The following is a 17,115-nucleotide window of genomic DNA, read 5'->3' as shown; positions in this document are numbered from 1 at the left end:
CCAAATACCAAGAACTTGGAAAAATTTCTTAGCAATGGCAGTCATCACAGAGTATTTTATTGCTATTCTCTTTCTGGGTCTCATTAGCAAAGGTACAATAAATTGCTTAATTTTGTCACTTTTCTTGTTTTATTTTGTCCCAATTCTTAACACACATCAGACACCCTTCCTATATTACGACATGTCTTCCTTTAAACCTCGTTGTACAAAAACTTTTAGGCCAAAGAAACATTATAGGCCAAATGCTCGAGTAGAATTCTTTTGATTTGTTTTGCCAATTCTGAATTTTTTTTGTCCAAACAAATTCTTTATCCTTTCTCAGTTTCTCAAAAAGGGGGCTTTCCTTTTTAGAGAGTTGTTTTATGAAATTTCTTCCACCTCTTGTGGGAATTCTCTTTTGGAAAATCACAACCTATTTTCCAAGATTCTTTTAGAATTTTGTCATAGCATTTTTGGCCTGTTTTGCTTGGCTTTGACTAATAAACATTGGTATGTTATTTGTCTAAGAACAAAGTTTGTACAACACAAACTAAAGGCTTGTGTCTTGGATTCTTTGTGTACATGACGCAAGTTGGAGTTGTCACATTAGTAATTAGAGACTCATAGCACCTTTAGCTAGCTTGTGTCCTATGCACACAATACAAGTTAAAGGCTTGCGTCTTGTGTTCAGTGTGCACAGAACACAAGCTGGAGATGTCATATCAGTAATTGGAGACTCACAACACCCTTAGCTAGCTTGTAACCTATGCACACAACACAAACCAAAGGCTTGCGTCTTGTGTTCGGTGTGCATAGAACGCAAGCCGGAGGTGTCACATCAACAATTAGAAACTCATAACGCCCTTAACTAGCTTGCATCCTATGCACACAACACAAACCAAAGGCTTGCGTCTTGTGTTCGGAGTGCACAGAACGCAAGCCGGAGGTGTCACATCAATAATTAGAAACTCATAACACCCTTAGCTAGCTTGTGTCCTATGCACACAACACAAACTAAATGCTTGTCTTGTGTTCAATGTGATAACGTAAGTTGGAGATGCCACATTAGTAATTGAAGACTCGTAGCACCCTTAGCTTGTGTCCTATGCACACGACACAAACCAAAGCTTACGTCTTTGCGTGTATTTGTGCGCACGACACAAACCAAAGCGGAGTTAAATAAAGTAATGAATTAATAAAAAAATGCATGCATGCAGGGGTGTACGGCTGCACTTTGAACGACTTTACAATAGGCACGGTGAGGAGCGGGAGACAGATACAAGAGAAGCCGGTATGGGACGTGACAGTGATCAACAACTGCGCCTGCCCTCAGAAGCTGATAAAATTGTCTTGCAAGGGATTTCAGGCTGCAGAAAGCATTGATCCTTCTATTTTTTCAAAGGAAGCTGATGATAAATGCCTCCTCATCGGAGGCAATAGCTTGGCAGGATCCGCTTCGGCTTCGATCAAGTTTTCTTATGCTTGGGATCCTCCTTTTCTCTTTTTTCCTTCCGAGGCTGTCACAGTTGCGTGTTGAAAAGAACTTCTAGCTACCATCTAAATAAGTGAATGGGAATAACTTGTCATTTGACTCATTTGTATCATTTAAATGATGGTTACTGATGAAATAAAGGAGGTTAATTATTATTACAATACAATTTGCTGTGTTTTGAAGGTTACAACTCCCTCGAGCGTTAGTGGAGAAGGGAGGAAAAACGCAGTAAATCTTACCTTCAAGATGCAGACGACACAAATAGAAGAGAATTAAGAAGAAAAATAAAACAAAGGAATCTGAAAGAGGTGAAACCAGAGTTACATGAGAGACAAGATGCTCTCTGGAAAGCTCGAGGGGAGAACTATTAGTATTAAATTTCAAATTGATTTCATCCTTATATAAACTTACCCATGTTGCCTTAATGGCATTTATTTATTTTATTATTCAAACCAAAATAAATAAATAAATAAAAAAAAACAAACCCTACTCAATCCTGGAAATAGATTGTTCTTCGAACTTTTTTTTTTTTTTTTTTTTGGGGTTCTTTGGACTTTCTTGCTTCCTCATTTAATATATAATTTTATTCTTTAGTATAGTTCTTACGTTATTGGACAGAATATATAAAGTAGCATAATAGAGCTGTAGAATTAGAAAGATAATGAAGTTTATTAGAATCCACCCCCCACAATCCAACAAAAGATGCCAAAGTAAAAAAAAGAAAAAGAAAAAAGGTCAAAAAAAAAAAAAAAAAAAATTCACACTTTTATTTTCTCTTCTTCGCAGGTGGCTGAGGCACCTCTTCCTCATCTTCTTCATCTTCTTCTTCCTCATCCTCTTCATCTTCTTCCCCATCATCATCATCATCATCGTCCTCGTCATCATCATCATCATCTTCGCTTCCACCATCCCCATTGGCCACAGGCTCATCTTCAGGATCCGCTTCATCTTGACCATCATCACCAGATTCATCATCGTCATTGTCTCCATCACCATCCTCTTCATCTACAGCAGCATCGTCATCATCCTCATCTTCATCATCCTCTGTTTCACTGGCATCTTTGTTCTCGGGGCAAGGTTTTTTCACTGCATGCAGCTCAGAGACTGGAAACCTGAAAAATGAATTGGTTTAGTGCTACCTCTTTCAAAGCTAAATTGAGCAGGAATTAAAACAGGGCTGTAGAAATAAAGACACTAACCCGCCAAATGTATCGGGCTCTTTGGGGAAGACATCAATTCCATTTGGCAAAACGCCCATCTGAAAACAAATCCAAGCTCATATTAAATAATATTACACCTTAAAGAAAGATTAATTTGTGTTTTTGGAAGGGAAGTAAGAAAGTGGAGCCCAAAGATCAATAATAAGGTGACACAACAGGTCACACACACCCTTTCTAGAGATTAATGCTTATACCAAATTAATTACAATCCCTTGCACATGGCATTTTTCAGATTGTACAGAATTTCTCTTTCACTACATCACACAATTCAATCATATGTACAATAAATAGTGTGAACTGTGAACAGCCATGTCCTTACTTTAAAGCTAACACTCTGTACCTCCAAAGATCAAGGAAAACGTAGACATGAATACACACATAAAATGATAATGCATGCTCATCATTTAGGCTGCTAACAAGTTCCAAAACCCGATCATTTCCTTTGAGGAAACACTTGTACAATTACTTATGTATGTCTCTTCCCTCATAAAACTCTATTCAATTTGACAGTCATTTCCATACGTATTCACAATGGAAATGCTGGCCGGTTATAGGGGGAAAAAAAAAAGGGTAACAAGTAGCAAATCCTCTCACCTAGTCTACTCCCCACAGGATAAGGATGGTTAGCCTAATAAATGCGTCTAGATCAAAAATACTTATGGGAAGAGAATGTTGCAACACTACAAATGAGGATTATTAGCGGAGTAATGCTACTCTTCACACTCGTTTATCACACCCATTTTATACCGATTGACGTTGAGTATTTTAAGTGGCTTTCCTTTTCTTTTCTTTTTTCTCAAGTGACTGACATTGGAAGCTACTTAAAACATGTCATGTTAGTCTATGTAAAATGAGTGTGATAAATGGGTGTGAAGAGTAGCATTACTATGATTAGAGTTGTACATGTACACAAGAATCATTCTTTCACATGTATCATATTCCCCTGCAAGGAGAATAGGATGGAATACAACATATCAGTGTGAAAAAGGAGGAGCAGTCACAAACTGAGACTGAGAAATTGGAAATAAATCATGAATTAAACAAGACCAACGCAATCTTTTTGCCTAACCTATGCAGAGGCCGGAACCAAGTTAGTCCACGGGTTCCACTTGGAGCTAAAAACCAAGTTATCAAACCAAAAACATGAAAAATACATACGGCAGCATAAGATCAATCATCAAGAGGAGAACCAAAGGGTGTAAACACCTATGCCAGCCAATGAAATATTTAAACATTAAATTAAATCATACACATGTTCAAGGTTTGAAATTAATAGACAGCGTCAAGGCCAATGCCCGGACCACAGCTACAAAACTGGAGTTGATTTACTCATATCAGTTTTCTTTTGAACCCAATGAGACCAAAATAAGAAGAAGAGAGATTCAAGGAAGACTCTTCCCTTATTCTCCAAGCCCCACTAAAAGCCCCGGACAATAATTTTCAAGAAACTTGCAATCAACAATTTCAACACAACGTTCAAATACAAAAGGCCAGTTTCCTCTGATACAAACACTCCCTGTACTGAAAAACAAAATGCAACATGACCAATCTCTTAGGTTTGGATAACAATTAACAGGAATAATTCACAATAAAAAACCCATCTTTCTCACAATCAAATAATTAAAGCGAAACCCAAAAGACACGATACAAAACAAATTCACATTTCAAAATTCAAAAAAATAAAAAATAAAAGTAATTATAAACTCATAGTAGCAAACATAGCAAAGAATAGCGAAATCTCAGATACCCATATAGTTCATACCATCAAGAGCGAGCAAGCAAGAGACTTGGCAGCGACAATGGCCGTCTCAACCGCTACAGAGCAGAGAAAGCCCTCCAAAACGACAGCGTTCGAGCGAATAGTATCCATATCCATCTCCCCGGACCCCAGCAGACGAATACTCTAGAGAGAGAAAAAAAAAAAACACCAATTGAGATTTCTTGCGGTGAGAGTTTTTAGGGTTTTGGAACCTTTTGAGGGGTTTAAGGTTTAGGGTTTTGAGAGGATCAGGACATCGACCGCTTTGCCGCTTTACTTGTATGTACTTGGGATCTAGTTCTAGAAAAAGTATTTGATGTGTAGAAGAAGATAACTCGACGGTGGACTCCTTGCGTCACAGGATGACAGGCCAAATCGGAACCGTTCATTATGTACAATCCGACTTTGACTATAACTGTCGGAGTGCGAGACCTGATCCTGTGACTTAATAAATAGGCTGTCCGTTACATTTAAAGTTTATCCAATTTTTTTTTAAAAAAAGATGTGTTAATATATACATTATATATACCGTTAGATGCATTCATTTTAAATTTGGACTATAAAATAAATACTTTTAGTTTTTATTAAAATAAAGAGGATCGTATTCTGATCTGATGCTACTCTTCATACTCTCATTCTGCATTGAATGACGTAACATATTTTAAGTAACTTCTCATATCAGCCATTTAAAACACGCTATGTTGAACAAGCTCAGTTTGAATTAGCTCAATTCGGACTCGGTTCATTTATTAAAAGAATAGAGATCTCATATAAGCTCAACTCATATAATTTAGGCTTGTTTATTAAATGAGCCGAACTCATATAAGCTCAACTCGACTCGTATATGCTCGTATAACTTTATTTTTTATATTTTTATAATATTATTTTTAACTTTGTAACGAAAATATGTTAAGTATTTAAAAAGATAAAAAAAAAATTTATAGCTAATATAATATATATAATTTTAATTATTGTAATTATGAGTCTAGATATAAATATATGTATATTTGTGTGTATATGAGTGAGTTTATATGTATATATACACACACACAAGTGTATGTGATGAATGTATATACATACTATAAGATAAATATATAAACTCATAGACAGTTAGAGATTTGAGTTAATTTCTTTAATTACTCAAATAATAAATCTTAACCATAATTAAATAACTAATAATTAGTATGGATTAAAAAAAAAAACGACATTTATTTTACATATGGAATGAATAAGTTAATTGAACAACTCGTAAACAAATTCGAGATTGTTCAAAAAAAAAATGAACAGAACTTGAACAGATTATATAGCTCAGTGATAAGCTCGAGTTTGGCTCGTGTTCGAAAATAATTAAACAAATCAAGCTTAAACATTCAATATTCAGCTCGATTTGGCTTGATTATAGTCATAAATAAGTGTGAAAAATAACATTACTCCTTGTGATATAATCTAAACGTGGTTGAATTTACTTATAGATTATTCAAAAATATGTGGGTCTTTATGTCTGTTTCATTTTTTGTCTTAAATAAAATTTAGCAAAAATGTCACTTGCCCCCCTAAATTTCTATCACTTTTGTAATGTCCTCCCAATTTTATTTTATTTTTAATAAAAATAAAATCTCAATTTAGTAATCAATTAAACTTCTAATTTTTTGCAATGTCCTCCTTCCGTTAAGGTTTGGATTAAAGTAGACGGGCAAAATGGGTGAAATGACCAATGTACAATTAGTAATAAGAACAATAAATTTCAATAAATTTATGGATAAAGTTTTTCTTCAAATTGAGTTTGAATCTAAACTGATTTGAAGAATTTTTTTCAACCCAAGTTATTAAATTAACGTCTGTCCTTAGAGCAAGTGATTCGCACATTCATCTTAAATGTTCTAAGGACATATGTCAGGTCAAATTAAAAGTATATGTGAAATTTCATACTTGAAAAATATATATCAATTTAATAGACTGGATTAAAAAGTTCATTCAACCTAATTTAAAGGAAAACTATGTCCTAATTTTTTTCTTTTTTCTGCTATAGTTGGTTAACAGCTAGAATTCAGTAAGAGTATAGCACAGCAGTTAATTGATGCATCAAACATAACATCCATTCTATACAAAAGAGATGTATAAACTTCAACAAGTCTTACAGCAAACTACATATATAGATATAACCTGATAGCTGGTACTAACATTAACCCAAATATGCAGAAACAGTCTGATAAAGTTAGAAAAAAGGCAGCCAAATTGTTTACTGCTATACATCAGCTCTGGGGTTGATCCATTGGAGATGCAATAGAAATGCAACTGGGTGATCCATCCTCAACAGGTGGGGGCACACCCCATTTGCCTTCAGATTCAAGTGGCTCAAACACATGAATCCCCCCATCAGTTAGTCCTAGGGCAAACTGGTTTGGTTCTTGGGGATGTGCAGCAATCACAAGTGGGTATGCTGAAGAACTGCATCAACATGGGAAAAAAAGAAGTGGAAGAAAAAGAAAATTATCATATATATTGAATTCAGGCTTAGAGCATGTTTGAAATTGCGTTTGAGAAATAGAGTTTTTAAGTCAAAAAGCGCTTTTGGGCAAAAGCTTCATTTTTAAGCTTTTGCCAAAAGTGCGTTTTTGCCATTTTTAAGTTTTTTTGACGCTTAAAAACGTTTTTAATTTTCTTATCAAACGAGTATTTTTTTCTTTAAATGGACTTTTTGAGTGTTAAACGCACTTTTAGATCCCTCAAACGCAATCCCAAACAGGCCCTTAAATACCACAAAAGTGGAAGAAGAAGGAAAAGAAGAAGCCTCTTTTGCCATCTTTGAGTCACTATAAACAACATGGATATGTCTTAAATACTTGATAATTCATACAATTTTCTTTATTATATTTATGTACTCTTCCTTTATGCTTAAACTTTTGAAACTGAACAATGGAAGCTAACTACTGATTAGGAAAAGTTGATAATACATATATCTCACTGAATGAAACATAGGCCAAGCATCTGGACAGATAGATTGGAAAAAGGATAAATGAATACCTGACATTAAATGGAACATAGGCAGTGGGATTAATCTGACATTGTAAATGGAGATTTGAAGCACCAAATACACGCACAGTTCCATCTAAAAAGCTTGCATAAATTAACTGGCTATCACAGGAGAATATTGCATGGGAGATTGGTGCTGAAGATTCTTTTACAATCCACTGGAAACACAGAGCAATCATTAAATATTCTGAAGAAAAATGGGGGAAAAGAGGGAGTAGAGTGGAAGGAAATTGCTCATCCGTGATTGTTTTTTCTCCATACATTACTGGCTTGTCTCCATAATAAAAGAAAATCCTTAACAATTTTCATAGAACAATTATAAAGGAGGATACCTGCTTTACACATTCAAGTTTCTTTGTTTCATATATGGCAAGTTGAGTCCCATTTACACCAAGGAAGTGTATTTGATCCTGGTGAAACTGAACTTTCGTGTCTAACATCGCCGTGGATGTTCTCCCAGCTGGAATCTGCAAGAAACCACTGTTTTGTCTTTCCCACTTATCAGAGCTCCACACGATAATCTGGGAGAATAGGATACAAAATTTTTGATCATATATCAGAAATAAATTTGAAGACCATGTTTGTTTGATTTAGGGCATGTTTGGGTGTGCGTTTGAAGGGTCTAAAAGTGTGTTTAACATTCAAAAAGTCCGTTTGAAAAATAAAAATCCGTTTGGTAAAAAAAATTGAAAGTTCTTTTAAGGATTCAAAAAACCTAAAAATAGCCGAAACACATTTTTGGCAAAAGCTTAAAAATGTAGCTTTTGCCAAAAAACGTTTTTTGACTTAAAAGCTTTATTTTTCAAACACAATTTCAAACATGCTCTTAGTCCACTGTCTACAACTCGTATGAAGGGTGAAATTCAGTTGTGTGTCTATTTTTCACTTCTATGTATGGTACATTGAAGAGTTCCCTTGGATATGATCTCCCATTCATATTGGAAATCTCTCTCCCTCTCTCTCTCTCTCTCTCTCACATGACCAAGTACAAGAAAACCATGTCTAGTGAGTCATTTCCCCCATCAGCCAAAACAGATTGAAGGTATCAAACAAGAAAATCTATCACATCAGACAACTGTGAAACCTAGTTCTAACTATTTGATGTCCTTATATGCAAGCTATACTAAATGAATTACTAACCTGAGTGTCTGCTCCTGAAGAAACAAGTACATTCAGCACATTTGAGAAGGCAAGGCCAGTGATTCTTTTAGAGTGACCTGTAAGGTTGCTCATAACCTACAACAAGAAAGAACATGACCAGCTTCCTTGATATTCAATTTTAATGAGTATCATAATAAATATACGTTACCTCATCTACGCGAACATTATATATGTGAATTGTGGAGTCATTCATGCCAACAGCAACTATATTGTTGTCTTGAGGGTGGAAAGCAAGATATGTTGCCGCAGGTGGTGGAGGCATGAAAGTTGCCATTGTCTGTGATTTCCCAACAAAACTCATAATTGGTCAGTCAAAGTGTGGAGTACACCAGATGCAGCATTAAGATAAGCCTCAAGTGTTCTGCTTTATGGATGATGGGATGTAGGGGTGAAAAGGCGGGCGGTTAATAACCACCCACTAACCGTAACAGTCTTTTCACCCCTAATGGGATGAGACAAAAAAGATACTTTAGTGTCTCAAATCTTGTGTTAATTATTAACCAAAATTAAAACAGGCCTAGAACCATTAGTGACCTGGCAAATAAGCTCTCTCACAGACATCTGCAGCTGAAAAGAAATTATATTTTGTGAAAGCATATAGCTCTCACCCATTTTCAACAAGCACATTTAATCCACACCTCACAATGACTTGGTTTCAAACATTACCTTAAATGTCATCATGTTAAACAAAGAAATTTTCCCTCCAGATGCTGACATGACATAAGAATCATTCTTGGACAAAGCAAAACATGATAGAGCTTCTTCAGGTTTAGCCTCAGTTAAATCATTGGTCATTGTTATGCCTGATGATGGTTGTACCAATTGAGGAGTAATCTTGGCCGTTGCCTGCATCACATCATTATCACCATCTTAAACTTATTTAATAAAGTGTAGGTTGAGAGTGAAACAGAAAGCTAGTGATCAAAAGGAACTTAAGAGGAACAGATTTAGAAAAAAGATAGGAACTTTATACCTTGCCATTCAAGTTAAGGTCACTTCGCGGCCACTTCCAGAGTAGATGGATGGCATTTGTGGCTAATGCCAAAATAGCGGTACCTGAATTAGTATAAATCAACCTTGAGATCTGCGCGGTCATAGGAGAACCCAATCAGAAACTTTTTATTTTAATTATCTGGCATTTAAAGATAACAAACTCTAAAAAGATGAAAGATATAATAAAAAAGGTGGCATCTGAGATCAATTCAAAAGAACCTATGGCGTTAGAATTCCATCTATTGCTGCATTTATATGACCAATGTTTTGTTTGAGGTATTAATTAATTCAAACAATAAACCATTAAACTGAATGGTGCTCAAGACTTGTTCAAATAAATTTTTGTGAATTTAATCCAGACAATTTACCTATAGAAAACTGTGTGGAACTAGAAAACTTGAATAATTAGGTTCATAATAGCTATAAATTAACAACACTTCTGCTAATATGCTCACAAACTTGTAATGGAAATCCGGTGCATGCTAGACGTTAAGTAAAATGTGTGTATAAAGTGTATACTTCAGAAAGATAGGAATATAAATAATAAGCACCAGGCCAAACTACTGTCCATTTGTATGTGCAAAGGATCAAGAATCGTTTCAGTATCCCTGACAATATCTGATATCCATAAGAAATCATACCTTGTCTGGTTTGGCACAAGCTGAGAGCCTCAATGACCTAATCTGAGCAGGTTCACTAATTTCAGTGAGCTTCCAACTCTTTGTTGAGTTGACTTCTTCAGCTAATTTAAGTTTTGCATCCTCCAAGTTTCTTGTATCTTCATTCTAAAAAGACCACTGAATGAGTTAGTTCAAGGGTACTTTTTTAAGTATTAATGACAGCAACTGAGATTTATTTCAATTTGAAGAAATATTGAGAGAGAGAAATTAATGTAATTAAAACTTATGCAGAAATTATGTGGGATGGAATTACTAGCATTCCTCTAAAGTGTACTGAATTGCACCCTGCATGATATAGAAAGTGCTTGAATAGAATGTCTTTTTTCTATTTAGTGCAATAAAAGAAGGTTTTATAAGACTGACCTTTGTTACAGTTTCAGATGCACTTCCTGCTGCAATAAGAGAATGACTTTCATAAGTGCACATCAACCGGAGACCATCAACTGTTGCTAAGATTTTGATTCTATTGTCATTTGCAGAAACAGCCAATAATGTGCCTTCCTTGTTGAAACGGATACGTGGACTTGCCTTAAATTCAAAGAATTATTTGAGCAAGTCAGATTACTGTTCCTTTTGCGCCCGCGCGCGCATATATATATATATACAAACACCCATAAGATAACTTACTGGTAGGCCACCCTCAGCATCAATACTTGTCAGAAGATTGACATTATCCATTTCCCAAAATTTAACTGAATGGTCATCACCAACAGCCAAGAAACGGTTCTTGGTTGTATGAAATTGAACAATTCCCAGAGAACGTTTATAAAATCCTTGATAGATTCTCTTCACAAGACCTTCATTTTCATTCCACTCAACAATGTGTGACTCACCATCTTTATTGGTTCCACATGAAAAAAGCCTACAATGTTCAATCAAAGCATCTACTTCTGAGGTTATCCATAATAGAATTAGACTGAAAAGAAAACATTATAATGGAGTAAAAGTCAGTAGATAAACCTTTTTCCATCAGCACTATAAGCCATTGTAGTGCATGAGCGGCCAGGAGCATCGTAATCAACCCTAGATCCCAACATGTCATATAACCATGCTTTTATCTTTCCATCCACTGATGTTGAAAAGATAAACTGAGGCATTACAACAAGGGCAGAACTTTTAATACACTGAGAGCAAATCAGCCCAAGGAGGCAAGTGGTGTATAAATTAGTCAAATTGAAGCATCAAGCAGATTCCTCACATTAACATTTTCTTTGCAGTGAGGGCAAACAGAATGAACGGGAGCCTCATGACCTTCAAAAGTATACAACTTTGCACCAGTAGCCACATCCCACACCTATAAAGACAAAAAATAAACGTAAATAAATAACCTTTTTTCTATGACTAACCACATAACTACTATTTTCATAACCAACCTTGATGGTCTTGTCATCACCGCAAGTTATAACAGAGAGTTTTTTATTAGGGTAACAGAAAGCAAGATCGTTCACGCTTCCAACATGAGCATCAATCTAGAAATTAAAAAAGAAAAGAAAGGTGTTAAAAAAAAAAAGAAAAAAGAAAAAAGAAACGATCGATCACTAGAAAGAAGAAAACAAACCTACCTCCAAATGTTGGCGAATGTCATTCCCACCATGAAAGGCATATAGCTGTATCATGTGCTTAGAGTATGCAACTCCTGTTGGATGAAGGGACAAAAAAGTTTAATGAATTATAGTGATTTAGGTTATTTCAAAAAATGTTGTAGTGCATTTCTTTAATCTCACCAAATAAAGAACCGTCAAGTGTCCACGCTATACGCTTAACTGAGACACATGGATCTTTGATTAGAGTTGCCTGCATATGATCAGATTTAGAATTCAGATTTCTCTGATGAAATGAACTGTTGACTTGCTTTTAATTACATTGATTGAGAAGGAAACATACCTTTAACATCATCGAACTTGCTCCAATATTCCATACCTGAAAATGTCTAGAAAACAACTTCTCCCCTGAACTAACTTCCCACAAACTTATGCCCCCCACATTGGTCCCAACTGAAAAAATCACATTAGGAAACACTAGTCAATTTAATCTTAAACAGATAAGATGAACCTGATATAATAACCACTATAAAAACCAAATGCTCATGAAAAAAAAAGGCCATGGAAACCAACCTAGAAGTAGTGTCAGTTGAATGGGATGAAAATCCATACTCATGGGAACTGACCCCTGATTCAATATTCGTGCTACAGTCTTGGGCAATTCCTCGGTTGGGTTAAATATCATGGTGTGACTTTTTGGACCAGGATTGATTACTGGCAACATCACCTACAGAAAAATGTAAAGATATAATTTAGAGAATTGTATTAACTGAGAGCCAAAAATTAAGATCATGTGCTTATGCTATTAAACTAACCCTGTCTGAAGCCCCAGAGAACCTTGTTCTGTATATATCATCAGAATCCCCAATACCCTTTGAAATTGCAGCTATAGCAGGCAAAAAAAATTCATATTTAGGAATGCACTTGGACGCGTTTTCATGTCTGAGATTAGTACAACATATGAAGTTCACTCAGGGCTGTAAAGAAAATTAGTGAATCAGTCACATCACTACCTGGATTTGTTACACTACCAAAACCAATACCACCTCCAGCAACTGTTGGATGAGCTACAATTGAGGGATTTGACATCCATGTGGTGAGAGGTGCCTGAAATGGTGCTGATGCAGGTTGGAACGGCTGGAGTTTAAAAAAAAAAACAGCATTAGAAAATTTAGCGGAGACTGTAAGAGAGAAAAGATGTAACTTTATCATATACCCCGTTTGAAGCCATTGGCAGAAAACCTTCAATTTGTGGTGGGGAACCTATCAACTGATTGCTAGCAGCAAGTTGTGCAAATGAATCATTGGAATTTTTACAGCTGTGATCCACAAAGAGTGTTCTTATATCAGGATTCTGTCTAGGATTTGAGCAAAGTGAATGCTGCCAATTCAAGCTGTCAAATCACATACCAAAAACAATTTAATCTTCATGGCCTATAAACATAACCAGAATTTCTAATGAGTTTCATACTATACCACCCCAATAATTAGATCTTCCTTTAGTTAACTTGCCATATGTTACCTTTGGTTGATGAGCATCCTTAACCTTGAACCTCTTATGCTAGGGAGCTGCAATTTCTCACGGAAAAGCGGATTTGCCTCGAAAAGCTTCTTGAGCTCAATCAACATGATTGCTCTTGCTGTCTTTGTATCTCTATAATTAGAGAGTTGATCATTTTCCCTGCATAACAACCCATATGATTTTCATAATGCCATCTACATATATCACTATCGCGAACTTGAAGTGGAAACTCACAATTTCTGTATAAAACATATACCTAAAATTATCCAGTGTAAGGAGCATAGTCATTTCCTTGAACAGGTCTTCATTCAATGAAGCAAAAACTTTCAGATCCTTCACGAGAATATCCACCGCCTTGCCGCGATCCAGCCTGATTAACAAAATCCCATAAGAAAAAAGGACTTAAAAATGCTTTAAGGAAGATCAAGAAAACTGAAAACTGCCATCTTGTTTTTCTTTTTTAAGAATCGCAAACTTACTTATCCAAAGCCTCAAGGTACTTCTGCTTTCGAATTTCAAAAAAGATCTTCATAGAGTGCCGGTTATCATCCAGTTTGGTGAACCCAGATAGATACCTCTCCACCTCATCCCAGTTCCCGCTAAGCACCAACTCCTCAAAGTACTTGAGGTTAAAGAACAATCCTGATTCTTGCTCTAGCCTACTCAAAAACAAAAACAAAATCAAAATCAAAAACAAAAACAAAAACAAAAAAACGAAACAGAAAAACAAAAACAAAAACAAAACAGAAAACCAAAGGACCAAAAAGATCATTAGAACAGAATTACACGAGCAGCATAACAAATTGGAAGCTGAAAACAAGGGTATTGGATGAGAAATTACTTGTGAAGAGTGTCCTTGAACCTTTCCTCATCGAGGAACTGCAAAATCAGGAAGATGAGGTCCCTACTGAGAGAAGTAGTCATTGGAAACTTCCCGTTCTTGTCACAGAAACCTGCAAACGAACCATTATCACTAACAACAATAACAAGAGGAACAAGTAAACAAACAAAGAGTTTTGTTTTGTTTTGTTTTGTTCATCAGTAAAAAAATATTCCCAATAAAAGGTTTTTCCTTGGAGAGAAAATATATATTCTTTTAAACCTTGTGTAATCCTTCAAACTAAATGGACCCTCATATCATTTCTCAGAAAAACTGTATTCCATTGAAGCATGCAGAGCTTTTACATCTTTACTTAAGATCAAAAGAGAAAATCAAGACTAGAATGTCAAAATTGAATTAAGAACGCCAAAAATATGTATGTCAATCAATATTAGAACAAAATACTAAAAAAAAAAATCAGGCTTTACAGAAAGTACACGAAAAACCCACTTGATTCAAATGATTAAACAAAAAAATTGCAGAAATGGAGACGGGTGAGCAAGAATTACCTAGACAAATTAGAGAAAAGTACGGTTCCCGAAACCAGAAACAGTAAAGTAGCTTTTTAACTTCTAATCCAATGAAATCGAAGGCGCTGGAAAGCAGAATATGGGGGTAGAAAAAAAAAAGGTTGCCTTCAGAAAGCTAAAGGCAAAAACAAGGAAGGCTCACCTGTAAAACAGAGAAGAAACAGAGCACTAAACGCTCTCTCTCTCTCTCTCTTTCTCTCTTTCTGTGAGTATGAGAGAGAGAGAAGAAAAAAATAAAAAATAAAAACTCTCTTTCCCAGAAGATGCTGATGGGTGGCTGCATCAGAGAGAGATTTATACTAAGAGGCGGCACTCACGAGGCATCTGATAAGTGCAGCTGCTTATCTTATCATGATAAATCGTGTTTTACCAAATAAGTAATAGGTTTTTGTGCATGTTTGTCAAGTGGTCGGATGTGGGGTCCAGAAGCGAAAGACCATTGCCATAGCTATCTCAACTTTTGTTTAAAGAAGACAGCGACCGACATTGTGCGGAGCACTTCCATGGAACTCAAACCACACTTTCCAATATCCACCAAGACTACCGTCGGCATGGGGTGTAAAGAGTTGTCCTTGTTGCATGTAATATTCGCATCGAGTGAGAGGGTATTCTGACCTTTTTTTAAAAAAAAAAAAAAAAAAATTATGAATACAATAATTACTTAATAGAGTGGTGCTCAAGTATATTCTCATATGAGTCATTCGTATGGCATATAGTACGAGCAGTTTATTATACTCGATCGAAATTTAGCTTACAAGTTAAAGTTCTGTTGAAATTATTTAAAGGGAAAATTATAGTTTACCCCTTAAAGTTGATAGCGTTTTTCAATTCAAACACCAAAATTACAATTTTTGCAATCTACCCCCCCAAAGTTTCAAATTTTTGCAATTTGACCAATTGTATCCAAAACTTCTCATATTGCCCCTAATTTTTATTTTTATTTTTTTTATAAAAAAATTATTAAAAAAAAAAATCAGGGTGCCCATAGCCACCCCTTTACCCATCTGGCTATTTTTGCACCCCCAAATTTGTTTTTTTTTTTTTATTAATAAAAAATAAAAATAAAAATAAAATAAAATAAAAATTAAGGGCAATATGAGAATTTTGGGATAATATTGGTCAAATTGAAAAAAAAAAAATTGAAACTTTGTAGGGGTGGATTGTAAAAATTGAAACTTTAATGTTTGAATTGAAAAATATTGTCAACTTTGAGAGGTCAACTGTAATTTTTTCTTATTTAAAAAATCGCAATTAAATCTTTTGGTTCATATGAATAACAAAATCTAATAATTTTTCATTGCTCCTTTGCAAAATGACAAAAAAAAAAAAAATTACTTTAAGGGTTAATGAATAAGGATTTTCTGTTTAGAAAAAATTAAGATAAAAGAATTTATTGATGTGATATAAAGTATAGAAAAAGTTTTGATATTTTTTTCTTTAGAGAAGAGTGAAGAAATGACATTAATGTTTGACGTAGTGGAAGACTACGGTAACTAACCAAATAGCAAAGTCTAAAAACAAGTTCACAAGCTAAAAGAAATATATAATGTGAGAGAAACCTCTCTGATTTGATAATAATTTAATAAGTTTTTACATAATAAATTAGCTTATTTATAGAAAAAAAATATATTTGTAGAGAAAGTAAACATAATTCTAGTAGTGATAGTAAACATAATCCTAATAGCAATAGTAAACATAATCATAATAAGGAAAGAAAAATAATTAAAGCAAATCTAACCCAAGGAAGGGAAATAAAGTCCAAATAAAATAAAATCGAATTATAATATAAAATTGACAATCAACGAAAATTGTGACAATCTTTCCTTTTGTATTTTCATTGTCTGAGAACATGTAAAATTATGATAAAGTGGCACTGCTCTAATATTCTTTTTAATATTTTCATTATTTTCGTTTTTACCAAAAATATAGGTAAACATCGTTCTCCATCAATGTTGATGTTTTGTTTTGATTGATGTTGATTTTTTTTTTTGGTTAAGAGAAATGACAAATCTTGAATCCCATTTTAGTCCTTCGTCAAGACATCCAATGATGATGACAATTAAAGAAGGCATCGTTGAATCACTGGCCTCGTTGATAATCATATGGCGGGTCACCCATAGGTGACCCGTGACATGACCCGTTAAGAGCAATATAAACGGGGTTGACCCGTTTATGACCCAAACCCGTTTAAAGTAAACCTAGTCCTGCTAATTTCGTGTCGTGTTCATGTCAAAATTGTCAGCCCTAGTTAATTACAGGTGAGCTCATTAATTTCCCAAGGTAGTAATTCTTAGGTTAAAACCTAGCTTTAAGACTTTGTTTGTG

The 17,115-nt window shown here is 34.9% G+C and overlaps 2 protein-coding genes across 2 annotated transcripts; both read right to left on the bottom strand.

Annotated features, from left to right (window-relative positions):
* Nucleotides 1–2,097: 2,097 nt before the first annotated feature.
* Nucleotides 2,098–4,832, bottom strand: LOC132190001 (phosphopantothenoylcysteine decarboxylase subunit VHS3-like). Its single transcript, XM_059604864.1, has 3 exons — nucleotides 4,454–4,832; nucleotides 2,671–2,729; nucleotides 2,098–2,583 (listed from the first exon to the last, which is right to left on the bottom strand). Exons 1-3 carry the CDS (start codon nucleotides 4,565–4,567, stop codon nucleotides 2,238–2,240), a joined length of 519 nt encoding a protein of 172 aa, XP_059460847.1. The 5' UTR covers nucleotides 4,568–4,832; the 3' UTR covers nucleotides 2,098–2,237.
* Nucleotides 4,833–6,501: 1,669 nt separating this feature from the next.
* Nucleotides 6,502–14,980, bottom strand: LOC132189201 (topless-related protein 1-like). The gene is made up of 25 exons (XM_059603805.1): nucleotides 14,770–14,980; nucleotides 14,222–14,333; nucleotides 13,860–14,039; nucleotides 13,637–13,750; nucleotides 13,381–13,539; nucleotides 13,075–13,252; nucleotides 12,872–12,995; nucleotides 12,674–12,744; nucleotides 12,432–12,585; nucleotides 12,202–12,311; nucleotides 12,042–12,111; nucleotides 11,880–11,953; nucleotides 11,691–11,786; nucleotides 11,516–11,611; nucleotides 11,278–11,405; nucleotides 10,945–11,179; nucleotides 10,681–10,845; nucleotides 10,279–10,422; nucleotides 9,618–9,728; nucleotides 9,311–9,490; nucleotides 8,793–8,921; nucleotides 8,624–8,719; nucleotides 7,816–8,004; nucleotides 7,475–7,641; nucleotides 6,502–6,898 (listed from the first exon to the last, which is right to left on the bottom strand). The coding sequence occupies exons 2-25, from the start codon at nucleotides 14,302–14,304 to the stop codon at nucleotides 6,703–6,705; spliced, it is 3,249 nt and encodes a 1,082-aa protein (XP_059459788.1). The 5' UTR covers nucleotides 14,305–14,333; nucleotides 14,770–14,980; the 3' UTR covers nucleotides 6,502–6,702.
* Nucleotides 14,981–17,115: the final 2,135 nt, after the last annotated feature.

The sequence above is a fragment of the Corylus avellana genome, chromosome ca8 (assembly GCF_901000735.1).
Source record: "Corylus avellana chromosome ca8, CavTom2PMs-1.0".
Classification (NCBI taxonomy): Eukaryota; Viridiplantae; Streptophyta; class Magnoliopsida; order Fagales; family Betulaceae; genus Corylus; species Corylus avellana.
This window is presented reverse-complemented; position numbering and strand designations above follow the sequence as displayed.